The following is a 14,621-nucleotide window of genomic DNA, read 5'->3' as shown; positions in this document are numbered from 1 at the left end:
GTACACAATAAATAAGCATCATAAAATCTACATTAGATTGAATACAAAGCTGCTTTCTGTACCACATTGACTGCACATATGAGATAATATTGTAACTTCTTACATTTCAAATAAGAAACTGATAACATCATGTTTTAGCACTGCTAAAAAATGATTATGTGCTCTGAAAATATTGTAGTTAAGTGCAGAATAATAATTAAAATATTATTATCATTTTTATAATATGATAATGTAACAGAATAACAAAAAGTACAAAAATATTTTAGAAGTGGTCCCTTCCTCACTGTTAATGTATTATGTTGTAAACCATTGAGAGATAAAGGTAGATACTGATCACTAAATTCTTAATAGCTGCAAGGTTCTCATTTCTTTTATCTTGATTTTGGTACAGAATTTTATAGGCATATTTAACAGATCGAACCAGTTCTAGAGCTCAACAGTAATGAATTGGACACAAAAATACACAAAGACAGGACGACAATAAGCAAAGACACAAATTGAATCTGAAGGAATGGTCACAAAAAGACAAAACCTGTCTTGGAAGAAGGACAATATATTTTGCAATAATTTTTCAGTTCCAATTCTTTTTACAGGATAGGTGGAACCGAGACCAGAGATATTATTAGTTTTGAAGTTCATAAATGACGTAAAAGACTAAGATCACAGGTGATGTTACTGTAAAAAATGCATTCTTGCTTCATTATAACTAGAAAGGAATTAGAAAAAAATCCAAAATGTTGTAATCCAAATGTATACTGAAATCAACTTAAGCCTTAATTAAAAACCAACAATTGAAACCAACCTTTGATAATCCCCTCTCTCTCCTCTCCCCCTCTCTAACCCCCTCCCCCCACCTACAGTGTGCAAGATCAAATCAGTGTGCAAGTTTGGGAAGCTATCACAAAAGGCTACACAGTTAAAAAGTGCTAACTCATTCAAAACTACAAACCTGTGACAAGAGTGGACAGGGTGTTGATGGCCAGTCGAGCTACACTCATGGACTTTGGCAGTGCATAGTGCAGCGAGAGATGCGACACCAAGTCCACGGCAAACACCTGCTTCTCCAACGACGGCTGGCTGAGCAGCTCGGGAATAAAGTCCAAACAGATGTGCATTGAGGGAATACCTTTCACCGTAACTGGTAACAGTTCCCTGGGATAACCCTAGTAACAAAAAGTTTAAAGACAGTATTAAATTGTTATAGACACTTCAGATGCTAGGGCTATACTTTCAAGTTCGCTTGATTCTAAACAATTACAGAAAATCTCAAGACGGAAGTCTCATGTGTACCTGTTACAGCAAACTACCTAATTTGGCAACACATAAACAACACTAAATGTTGAGCAATAGAGATATACAGGGTGTCTTTTTCCAGTGGACTACCATTGTGCTGTTGGAAAAATAAATCTAACAACAAATTTTAAATGGTGAACCTTTCATTGTTTTTAGAAACTTTTAGAAATATATAAAGCATTTTTGTTTGTTTAAAGTGTCTGATTATAAAATAACGATATCCTGAGTTAAAGCTTTTTTTTACTCCAAAAGGAATGTCAAAATTTGAGCTCTCATATTTCTGTTACTGAGGAAGATACAAAAGAAGAACAAAGTATAAAAAAAGTAATAAAATTACTTTTCTTATCAAGAACAATAGTAAAATACAATTTATTCAATAAGAAATAATAAAGTTGTCAATGATTTATTTTAACGGTGGCAAGTTTTGAAGGTTTAAATATAATTAATTTTAAATGCCTAAAAAAGGAAAGGTTCTGCATTTATAAATATAAATATAATATAAATTCATTTTAAATATAAATAAATAGTTTCAACAAACATCATGCCTTATGTGAAATCATGAATAAAAAACTTTGAATAAGTTTGTATGAATAATATTTTAACTGTTAGTATATTTTTCAATATTAAGATCAACATACATTAAACTACCTCAACATATGTTTTTCAAATTATTAAATTATGTTCAACGGAAAAAAATTTGTTCCATTACCTTGACTCAACAAGAACATTATAAAACACCTTTAATCCAAAGTGAGTATTTAGCACTTATCTGGTTCTTAGAAAGCAGTCACAAAGTCTCAGTGAACAATTACCTGGAAGTGGATCAGTTTTGCCAGCGAAGGCTCAGAGATGAACACCTGATGGAGGTAGGAACAGATGATACTTCGCACTTCCCTCAGGGCCCACAATTGTCCAGGAGTCTCCTGTGGAAAATTAAAGAAAGTTAAAACTGATAATGTACCGTTTTAACACATTCGCTGTGGCCAGCTGAAAATCCAGCTCCTTGCTATAACCTGACTCACTGCCTCAGTATGAGCTCAGTAACAGACAGGGAACATTGTGCTGCTTACAATGTAATAGTTCTCGGATCGCCACCTTGATTTACATTCTCTGTTGTGTATTGTGTCTGTTGTTGCATTTAGTGTACATGTAACTGGAGTCCAATGTAGGACGATATTGAAATCAATGAATACTTGTTTTCTGATGGAGATGAATTCAACCCTAGGTCAGAAAATTCTGATGACATTTTTGAATATAGTGTGAAAGAGAATATTCTCGTTTTGGGGGAGAGTAAAAATTTGTTTGCATAAATCAATATTTTAAATATTAACATGAACTGATTCGCCGATACCAGTTGAGATGGGCACTGAAAATCCAACGAAATATTTAGTGCGGACTGGTACCAGTGTCAGAGGGCTGGAATTCGAGTCCTGGAAACGTTGTCATCAATTACAGTCAAAAAGGGTTCCTGGACATCTTCAATAAACTTTTTGGATGTCCAGATGTAATTTTTGGGGAGTAAAACTAATCGAATTTCCCTAAATTTTAGGTATGCACATTGTCTCATTTCCTGCAGCAAATGTATTGAAAATAAAATAAATTGATTTCACAAAGTCACAAACATAGGAGAAATGTACACAACTAACAATTCAGCCTTGAAATTCATTGCTTTGATTTGGTACTCCACAAAGAACATTTGAGAAGAAAACCATGACTGGATTTTACACAAAGGAACAAGTCTGGTACTAACCCTGTCCTCTGAGGACTCCAAACACGCCTCTAGTAGAATCTGCAGTACGCAGCTGTCCTGCGCAGCCACGAGCGCAGTACGCAGCTCCTCCCTCTCAGTCTCAGTCACTCTGCAGTCCACCGCAGTCGTGTCCCGCTGGTGCCTCACCAGCTGGTTCCGCGAGGCCGCCAGCGACGCCTGAAGTACCCTCAACAGCACTTTCAGTACTGCGGCAGACCTGTCATGAACAACACAATGGCAAGAATATAATTTCACAATAGCAAGAAATAATATTAAACAGCACTATTTCCAGTCTGAACTATTTACACGGTTTGTCCAAAAGTATTCGACTTACTGTATCTTTACTGGCTAACTGGTTCATAACCAACTGTCTTAAACCGGATAAGGGGGTGGAGGGAGAACCCTCCAAAGACAATCTCTGTGCTCCGTCCACAACTGAACGACAACTGCCCTGCATTGTGTATTGCTAAGCCATATTACAATATTGAATAGATTCTGGATTAGAGTTATATTAAAATTTGATTTAATGAGCCTTCCAAAAATTATTTTAAAGTATTCAGTATGTGACAGGTTTATAGAATACATATATATATATATATATATATATCTTATATATATAAAATCTTGAGTCACGATGTATGTTGCCAATAAACTCCAAAACGACTGAACCAATTTCAATCAAATTTCACATGTATCCGTAATTTAGTCTAACTTAGAAGATAGGATAGTTATTATCTGAATTATTCGCTTATGTCGTGAATATAAACGAATAAAATGTATTAATTAAATGTTTATTAAGCAAGTGTTTATTTATATTTAGTTTTATGAAGTGCTCATAGATGGCGGTTTAATTCATTTATCGATCAAATTTCTTCAATATTGTTTGACATCTAAGTTGCAAATACACCCAATAGATAGCGCTGTGTTCTGTTTTTTAGAATATAAATTCTACAACTTTATTCCACGTAATATTTATTTATATTCACGACATAATCGTACTTATTTTAATTGTTTGTGACTGATATTTTTATAATTATTCTGTGTATTATGTTACAATATTATTATCATTGTTAACAGATAAATTTTTGTACTACTTTTATTAGAGAATTATTAAAGTCTTGGCGCCAAATTCGAATCAAAGTCTCAAAATCTGGCGATCAAATTCTTATCGAGTCGCCATCTCTGATTAGAATGTCAAAGCTTTAGTATCTCATTCGCTCTCGAGATCTGCTCTGAATCTAAAATAAAGCTCTCTCTCGAACCTTCGAGAGTCACTATTTCGAACAATCGATCAATCGATTCTTCTCGAAGCATGCGCACTAGAACGTTCGGGAAATTCAAGGCCCAGATATAAATACTGGCGTCGAGTGTCACTGCAGTTCAGTTCCTTTTTAAACGAGTAAATACTATCTCCCGGAAAGATACTTATTTTGATTTTTAATCTGATAATTGTTAATTAATACATTCATTAATTTCGATCTAATTTATTAATTTATTTCAATTATAAATATTTTCAGTTTCAGAATAATGCCGCGGAAGAAATCTAACCTCAACAATCCGTGTAGCAGAAAGGTACGACTCCAGCGCGCTCGGCGGAGCTCGAAAATCAGAAGAAGAAACTGCAGCAAGAAATGCAGCTCAACGAATTAGAACAGCAAAAATTCGTAGTCAAGAATCTCAAGAACAGCGTAATAAACGTCTGCGACAAAATGTATTAAGGGCAAGAACTGCGCGACAACAGAATATAGCCAGATTTAGAGAACTCGAAAGAACGACGAGGCAACAAACCAGTCGTGTATTAACACGTGCATCATTCTTTCGCCTTGCGTTTGAGTATGAACCAGACATTAATTACTCGGCACATTCAAAATTACAATTGGTGCGTTGGATTAATAAATATGTCAATATTGCCACGCGTTTTAAAATTTCGAAATGAAACAACTGGAATGTGTTGTGCATCAGGAAAAATTGTACTGCCACTTCTTCCTACTCCACCAGAACCTTTGAAATCACTTCTTGCTGGCGAATCAGACGATTCGAAATTATTTTTATGTAAGACACGTAAATTTAATTCTTGCTTTCAAATGACATCTTTTGGTGCAACTAAGATTTGCGATTTAACATCTGATGGATGGACGTAATTTTGAAACGACATTCAAAATCCAAGGCACAAGTGTATCATAAGATTGGGTCACTAATGCCGATGCCTGATGAGGATTTCAAAGTTTCTTCAAATTTATTTTTATGGGCAGTTGTGAGGATCGTGTGACAACTAGGTGCCTGCATAATTTCCTAGAAGAAGCACAAGAAAGAGCAATTGTGGAATCGTTGGAAGTTTTTTTCGAAAATTATAATCATCTTATTCAGCTATTTAAAAGGGTATCACCACAATTTAATAAGTGACAATTGTCAAATTGTCATCAAAGCGATAAAGTACCATCCGGGGAACATGCTGGCAGGTTCAACGCGCCAAACTGTTAGATGAAGTTGCTATTATTATGGTTGGTGATCCATCTAACAACAGAGACATTAGAATTACACGTCGAGATAGAATTGTTAGTGTAATTTCGGATATACATCGTTCATATGACGCACTTCAGTATCCTTTGATATTCTGGCAAGGGCAAGATGAATATTCACATCAACATCAAACAGCGTAATCCAGTCACTGGTAATGAAACAAATAAAAAAAAGTTAGTTCAATGAACTACTATGCGCACCGATTGATGATTAGATTTAATCAAGGACAATTATATCTTAGATATCGTCAGCTGTACCATCAATTACGTTGTAGATATGTACGCTAAGATCGAAAGTGAACGTTTACGATTCATTAGATTCAATCAAGCTAAATTACGATCAGAGGAATACATCCATTTACGAGATGCTATTATCGGAAACGTCGACGAAAACTTAAGCATCAATGATATTGGAAACTGTATTTATTTTACCTTCAAGCTACATAGGCAGTCCACGGAATATGCAAGAATACATGCAGATGCTATGACTTACGTACGTCATTATGGTCGAACCTGATTTGTTCATTACATTTACGTGTAACCCAAATTGGGAAGAAATAAAAACTTTGTTATTATCAGGTCAACAATCAATACATCGCCATGATATCGTTTGCACGTGTATTTAAACAAAAATTGAAATCTATGATTGATTTAATCGTTAAATATTTCTATTTTTGGTAATACGTGTTGCTGGCTGTATTCTATTGAGTGGCAAAAGAGAGGTTTACCTCATGCTCACATTTTGATTTGGCTTGAAAATAAAATTCGTCCAGAAGAAAATAGATCAAATAATTTCTGCTGAAATTCCGGATTCATCAACTGACCCAGAGTTGTTTGAGGTTGTTACCAGTCAGTTGATCCATGGACCATGTGGTACTTTTAACATGACGTCGCCATGCATGGAGAATGGAAAATGTAAAGAAAACGTTTCCCAAAACCATTTACGAATGATACTATTACGGATATTGATGGTTATCCATTGTATCGCCGTAGAGACACTAACCATGGTGGCCGTACATTTAATATGCAAATGTCAAATTCTACAAATCAAGTTGAAATTGATAATCGGTGGGTAGTTCCATACTCACCATGCTTTCCAAAACGTATAAGGCTCATATTAATGTCGAGTTTTGTAGTTCCGTGGAAATCCATTAAGTACATTTGCAAATACGTTAATAAAGGAAGTGATCTGGGCCGTATTCTTCGAAGTACAAAATATTAACCGAAATGACGAAATAACACGATACCAAAATGGGGAGATATATTAGTAGTAACGAGGCTATCTGGCATATTTTTAGTTTTCCCATACACGAAAGAGATCCTCCTGTTCAGCATCTTGCAGTACATCTCGAAAATGGTCAGCGAGTATATTTTTCTGAAAAAAATATTGTCCAAAAAAGCACTTCAGCCACCAAAGACGACTTTAAACTGAATTTTTTACTTTGTGTCAAAAATCTGATGTGTTTGGCCAATTCGCAAAAAACATTATTGTTATACCGAAGTTCCATGCTATTTTTACGTGGAATAATGTAAGCAAAAAATGGGAACCACGTTAAAAAGGAACACCACATCCATCAATACCAGGTTTATTTAAAAGCCAAGACATTGGGACGGCTTTACACTGTACAACAACGTGAATGTTTCTTTTTGCGTTTGTTGTTGGTAAATGTTCCTGGACCAACATCTTTTGAATTTTTGCGCACAGTTAATGGTCGCGTGTTCAATACATATCAAGATGCATGTTGTGAATTGAAATTATTGGAGGCAGACAATCATTGGGACTTGACACTTGCTGATGCAGCGTTAACATCCACACCCAATAGTATGCGTCAACTATTTGCAATAATCTTGACGACATTGTTATCCAACAACATTCATTGACTTTATGGGAGAAATATAAAAATTATATGACTGAAGACATCCTGTATCGAGCCAAACAAACAAATCAATGTCCAAATCTAGATTTCACACCAGAGATGTATAATGAAGCATTAGTGTTGATTGAAGATTTATGTATTTTAATTGCAAATTTACCACTTAGTCATTATGGTATGCCAGCACCTAATCGTCCGGCCACTGACTTACTTAACACTGATTTGCAACGAGAAACACATTACAATGAAATTGATTTAGCTTCAATTATTGCGAATAATGAGCCATCATTGACAACTGAACAAGAAAATATTTATAATCGAATTATAAGAACTGTTGATGCTAAACAAGGTGGATTTTTTTTTCTTAGATGCACCAGGTGGAACCGGGAAGACATTTTTAATATCATTAATCCTTGCAAAAGATACGGTCGCAACAAAAAATTGCATTGGCAATTGCATCGTCAGGCATTGCTGCCACATTACTAGATGGTGGACGAACAGCACATTCAGCATTGAAGTTGCCATTAGACATTCACAACAAACCAAATGCAGTGTTGTAACATTAAAAAAAAAAGTGGAATGGCTTCAGTGTTGCAAAAGTGTGCAATTATAATTTGGGATGAGTGTACAATGGCCCATAAGCATTCACTTGAAGCATTGGATAGAAGTATGAAAGATTTGAAAGGCAACGATAAACTTTTCGGTGGTACTGTTTTACTATTGTCTGGTGACTTCTGACAGACATTACCAGTTATTCCTCATTCTACTTTTGCCGACGAAATTAACGCATGTCTAAAACAATCGTTTTTATGGCGAAACGTCGAGACTCTTCGATTGGACCGTGAATATGCGAGTACAAATGCAAAATGATCCATTGGCACAAGTATTTTCTAAGCAATTGCTGGATATTGGAAACGGTGAAGTTGAACTGTATCAAGATACTCAGTATATCAAACTACCAGATAAATTTCTGCACTGTTGTTGAGACGAAAAGTGTGAACTAATTGAGAGTGTCTTCCCGGATATATTAAATAATTATTTAGATCATGATTGGCTCTGTAATCGTGCTATTTTAGCAGCAAGAAACGTTGATGTCGACAAAATTAACTTCCAGATACAACAATTTATTACCCAGTGATTTGATGCCTTTTAAATCATCGATACAGTTGTTGACGAAAACGAAGCCGTAAACTTTCCCACCGAATTTTAAATTCTCTGGATTTACCAGGAATGCCACCACACAATCTGCAATTAAAAAATTGGTTCACCAATTATTCTTCTCCGTAACTTAAACCCGCCTAAATTATGCAACGGTACACGTTTAGTTATCAAGAGGATCACTGGAAATATTCTTGAAGCAACAATTTTGACTGGAAAGTTTAAAGGCGAAAATCGTCCTGTTGCCGCGAATTCCATTAATAGCGTCAGAATGTTCAATACCATTCAAAAGGCTTCAATTTCCCATTCGTTTAGCATTTGCGATGACCATAAACATATCGCAAGGTCAAACAAATATTGACTTGCGGTTTAGATTTAGAAAAATACGTGTTTTTGTCATGGACAACTGTATGTGGCCTGTTCACGTGTGGGAAAGTCATCAAATTTGTTTGTATTAGCAAAAGACAGATTAACCAAGGAATATTGTGCACAAATTAGTATTGAGATAATTGTCAATTTTAATAATTTAAGAAAAAAACTTTAAATCAAAAACAATTGTTCAAAATCAATGTTATCTACCTCATTTATAGATTTAGATTTAAATTATTCTCAGCTTTATTAGTGAATAATAATTTAATTGTATTTAGATAATGAGTATAAAATATTAATTTAATCTATAGTTACTGAGCCCACAGCAACGCGTGGCCGGGTCAGCTTAGTATATATATATATATATATATATATATATATATGTTTTCTATAAACCGACGTAGTTTATATATACATATTATATATATATATATACGTGGGAAAAAATATATAATTGTTCAATAAAAACTGAATCACAAAGAGTATTTGCTCCGCCAGGATAAATGTATAAAACAGTATACAATCACATATTTAATTTTCTTTTACAGTCTTTAACTGAATCTTGAGAATAATTGTAACATTGCATGTATAGCTCTTTGCTGGGTGAATACTCTATGAACATTGTTTTGAAATATAAAGCCATACATACACAGACCAAAAACTATATAAGACTATGTAAAGGCATACAATTTTAATTTGCTTCCAAAATGCAAAGCTTTGCCATTCTTCTAGTCATTAATGATTTCTTTCCAAAAGTCAAGGTTGCATATTTTTTAGACAAACCTCATGTTTGTAAAAATAAAACTAGCTATTAACAATAAGTTTCCATAAATGACTTTAAAATTAATCCTACACATTTGGAAAATATATTTAATAGAATATAATACAATTTTATAAGTATTAGATATGGGATTTGTAAAGACCTGAATGCTCTAGCGTCCCAGCGCAGGACTTGCAGCGGATCCAGGACAATGTTCTGCGTTATCGTCAACCTCGGCAGAAGTGGCTTCTCGTACATGAACGCACAAATAGTGAGCACCCACAGGCACCGAGGCAGCACAGTGTTCAGCTTTAGCCACACTTGTCTGTACAGCTCTTTACGGAACACAAAAATACACATTTATCAGTCAAAATGAATAGGATGTCATTTTCCTTATGAATATTTGTTGGCATGTTTGAAAAGTAAATATAATTTTGGTATAAATAATTAGAACAGGGTTGAAAAAGTTCACAACAGTAGCCTAAACATTTTACCTGTATACATTCTTCACGACTATAGAAAGATCCTCAATATTTGCTTGATATTACTTTAAGACAAGAGTGGACTTTAAGACAAATTCTGTGTTCTAAACAAATTTACTATTACATGTTGACCTTAAGCATGATTTTAGTTCTGAAAGATGCTGATAGATACAATTCAAATAATTCAAGTTTACTTAATTTAATCAAATATTATTTGTTATATACTCTATGCCTCTTTAGTGAATTCAATGTAACTTTATATAATTCTTTTTTATTAAACTTGATACATTAATAAAACACGACAAATGGACAAGAAGCTAGTCAAAATTATTTTAAATGAGCTATCTTGGAACATTTTCATGATATGAAATTTGGAATTGTCCTTGCCATCATGGAACCATCCTCTGATAACCCAATTAAGGAAAAGATGAATTTGTCTATAATTCATTACTACACAATCAACTAGTTTCTTCATGTCACACTGTCAACAGTATCATATTAAAGTCAAATTTGATTCAATTTCTAAGTGAACTTTATTGGACTAAACTAGATTTGAACATCTAAGCAAATTTCTGAAATTAGAAAAAATAAACCAATACAACATTACATAACAAAAGAGTAGCGCACATACAGAGGGATTTTACTTTTTGACCATAAATTTAAAAGAGCTTTTCCTTGGATCAATAAGAATCCAGGTAACAAGTTTCATGTCTCTAGGATTTTTTTTATCAAAAGTTGTTGCAGACAGGAAGACACGGACTGCTTTTTGAATTTTCAACTTCAAAATCAAATAGTTTCTTCTCTAAACCAAAAGGAACATTCGTACCAATTTTCAAGTCTCTAGGATTTCTTTATCAAGAGTTCAAAAGAATCTATCATACAGATGGATGGACATGATTTCAATAAGGCCTTGAAGATTCCTTAATAATCGAGTGAAATTCCAAATTTTCAGATTGAAAGCTGTAATTTTTATTGTTATTGAAACTTATTATTCATCTAAATATAACAAATATTTTTTTCTGAAAGGCAATACTTTGCAATTATTACAACTAATACAGCCTAACAGCACTATAAACTGTCAATCAAATTGACAGCTTGTCAATAAAAATTATTAGATGAACAGCAAAATCAGTCCATATCCGACCAGTATCCAGTGATATATGCACTAAATCAATCGATCAATCATTTATTGTCAGAACACAAAGTGTATATCAACGTCATCAGTTAAAGAATAACAACATTCCACACTAACCTATAATTATTAAATACAAATATATTTAAAAAATTCATCAACCCTTTAAATACATGTTTTATTTACTATATTCAAGAATAAAGATTTTAGTCATTATGCAAGACATTATCAAAACAGTGAATATTTTGTTTAATAGAACTAGGCCTAATTTAAAATTACAATTTAACGGTCTAGGTGTAAAATTAACTAAAACTTTATATAATACAGTGACTAATAGGACTAAAACCAGGTTAAAAGTTACCCTATACATCAAAGCACTCACACTACATTTTTCAGTTAACAATAACTTAATAGTGGTTTTAAATCTGTTTAGGGACATGCCTTTGACGTCACTAGATACTGCATTGAATAACTTAATGCCCTGATATACAAAGCTGTTTTGAGTGCTAGAGTAATTACATCTTTTTTTAATAATATTTAGCCTATTCCTTGTTTCATAGTCATAAATATCAGCTATATGTTGAAAAGCATAGAGTTTTCTTTAATGTACAATAGTGTCGAAAGAACATACAGGGATGGGAGGGAAAGAATGCCTAATTTGATAAAATGATATGTGCACTCACCCTGCACATAGCTGGGCACACTAGGGTCCAGAGTGTTCCGGAAGTGTTTGACGAGTGTGATGACGTGTGGCCACAGCTGTGTGGCCGGCATTTCCAAGAGTTTCTTGAGTAACTTGCCTGTGTGCGATGGACAGCTGGACATGGCGCTCAGACCTGACCAACATGATAAAACGTGTTACGACAAGCACAAAACACAACGTCTACAAATACAACAATAATACAGCGTTGCAAGAAATAACGCACCTTCAACGATGGCGGCTGGAGTGGGCGCAGTAGTCTCCTCTCTGGAGCTCGGATGTTGTTCCTCTTCAATCCAATCGTCGACCAAAGACAAGTGTGGAAAATGAGTAGCCAACAGCCGCAACAACGGGGAGAACAAACCTAAGAGAAATGAAAAAAATTATTTAATTGTAACAATTAAATGTATCCAAGTAGAAGTCTAATAGAGCTACATGGGACCTCAGATAAAATAATTTATAATTTGGGACCTGGGGTAAAATAATTTACAGAAAAATTCAATGTTGATTAATAAAGATGTATTTATCTATACAAAAAATTATTGTACAACTGTCCATTACATAGAATACAAATTATAAAAAGTATTACTAATTGCCAAAAACATCTTTGATCGACTTTTGCTATAAACACTTGCATCATTTTATTAACGCAATGTAACACCAATCAATGATGAACGTTCCACGCTTACTGTTTGTCTGTTGTGCTTTCAAGATCTACAACCTATCAGAATGATATATTTTATAACCAAATTCATCTGTATCATATTCTTTTTCATCTGGTAAACAAAATAGACAACATCTTTGTCTATATTATAGTAACATTGGTTATTATTAGGCTAGTATTCAGTGTAATCATTGGGTAGTGCTACAACCAATAGGCACGTTCTAACTTTATAACGTTATTGCTCAAACTAACAAAGGCCATCATAGCCATACAAGTGGTGCAACAAGGTACCACAATATTCTATGTTCCGCACATCAAGAACAAACCAGGTAGATTCAGCATAATGTTGTGCATGCTTACTAAAAGGTTAATTTAATATAAAACGCCCTTGGCTATCTCGGTAGCTCAGATAAGGAGATAATATCAAAGGATACATAATACTTTAACCCTATTTAAACAACAACCATATGTACAAATATGAAAATTATTAATACAAAATCAAATTTGTGCTTGAAATAAAAAAAAATCAGAAACAATTTAAGTTTGAATTAAGTTTTTCAGCCATGAGCACATTTCGTTCATCTAAACTTTAGTTTCAGTGTCATAAATTCAGAAACAATTTTGGATCAGGCTTTTAGGATTTCCAGTAAGATTGTAAATAATTTATCTAAATTAAGTTGGTATGTTATCATTTATAGTGTGATCACTAAGGATAAACCCACTTAAAATGTTTTGTAAATCAAGCCTAAGGTTACATGGGCTTGAAACGTTCCTTTATTCTTCTTAGCCTTCACGGGTTACAGGTTTTCAGAAAAACACTTTGTATATTGTTGCTTAGTAAATTAAGAAATTTTCACGGCTACAATAAGAAAAAATTAACACAATGAGAATGATCACAAATCCACCATGTATGTTCAAGAGTGCTACTTGCAGTACAAAGGATGTGGCTCTTCATCGTGTGAAAGCTGATAGCTGCCATGGTGGTCGGTTCATTGATTTACAAAAGACTATATTGTTGTCTCAGATTCCGTAAGCAGTTGAGTTTGTGTAGCGTACCTGCATAGCTCTGCTGGTTGCGTTGGGCCTGCTGCAGGAGATACTTGATGGGCAGCTCTGACAGAAACTCTGTGGAATAGCTCTTGACCTTGTCCCCACCGCCCATTTGTAGGTTCATGCGGACATCCTCGTAACGTAGTAGGTAGTAGAGTAGCAACAGTTGGGCTGTCAGAGATGCTGTCTTGCCTTGCTTTTCCGACTGTACAAAAAATAATCATTAGCAACTAAATTTTAGTAAGTAAAGTATATTTGACTAGACTTTAGTAATGATCGCTTCACTGCTATAATAGGAAAGCTTTCCTCACACAATGAGCTTTCCTCATACACCCACAAACGTCTTTACTTGCCATTCTATTGCCTGCTGAATGGTATAATTTTCTAATACACGTGACAGACTTTCTCTGCATTATAAACATTGCTGTAACAATGGTGTGTCTACATACATGTCTAAAGTTACAATGGTAATTATTTTTTATGTGTGTTTTTAAATGTTACTAAGTTTATAGGCACAAACATAATTTTTTAATATCTTTTTTTGTTCCCTTAGGATAAGAAGCTTATAAATCGCAACTAGTCCTATGAGTACCTTTGTGCTGCTTCCAGAGTGACAGGATATTCTGGATAGGTAAGGTTAGGAGGTAGGGGCCGCCTCCTATTAAGATCCATGAGGAAGAATTTACAGCATTAATCTCAAAGTCATGTCCCCTTGAAAATAAGGGGAGACCAGCTCTGAACCAGCCCCTCCAGTGAAAGCAGGCTGGGGGTGGGACACCCTTCAATTGAGGCTAATAAGATCCTCTGACACTTAGGGAACGAACCCCACCAACTCCAACAGTCATCTCCCACAGTACACTAGACCTATAG

At 34.4% G+C, this 14,621-nt stretch overlaps 1 protein-coding gene across 2 annotated transcripts in view; it reads right to left on the bottom strand.

Moving 5' to 3' along the window:
* The window catches only part of LOC124367464 (integrator complex subunit 2), a 41,978-nt gene that overhangs the window by 7,344 nt on the left and 20,013 nt on the right, over positions 1–14,621 (bottom strand). For both annotated transcript variants that reach the window (XM_046824290.1, XM_046824289.1), the window contains exons 11-17: positions 13,758–13,956; positions 12,264–12,401; positions 12,021–12,173; positions 9,887–10,058; positions 3,044–3,260; positions 2,106–2,216; positions 950–1,163 (exon numbers count right to left, since the gene is read on the bottom strand). In XM_046824290.1, the coding sequence (XP_046680246.1) occupies positions 950–1,163; positions 2,106–2,216; positions 3,044–3,260; positions 9,887–10,058; positions 12,021–12,173; positions 12,264–12,401; positions 13,758–13,956 (1,204 nt within the window). The remainder of the gene's footprint in view (positions 1–949; positions 1,164–2,105; positions 2,217–3,043; positions 3,261–9,886; positions 10,059–12,020; positions 12,174–12,263; positions 12,402–13,757; positions 13,957–14,621) is intronic.

Source organism: Homalodisca vitripennis, chromosome 8 (assembly GCF_021130785.1).
Source record: "Homalodisca vitripennis isolate AUS2020 chromosome 8, UT_GWSS_2.1, whole genome shotgun sequence".
NCBI classification, from domain to species: domain Eukaryota; kingdom Metazoa; phylum Arthropoda; class Insecta; order Hemiptera; family Cicadellidae; genus Homalodisca; species Homalodisca vitripennis.
This window is presented reverse-complemented; position numbering and strand designations above follow the sequence as displayed.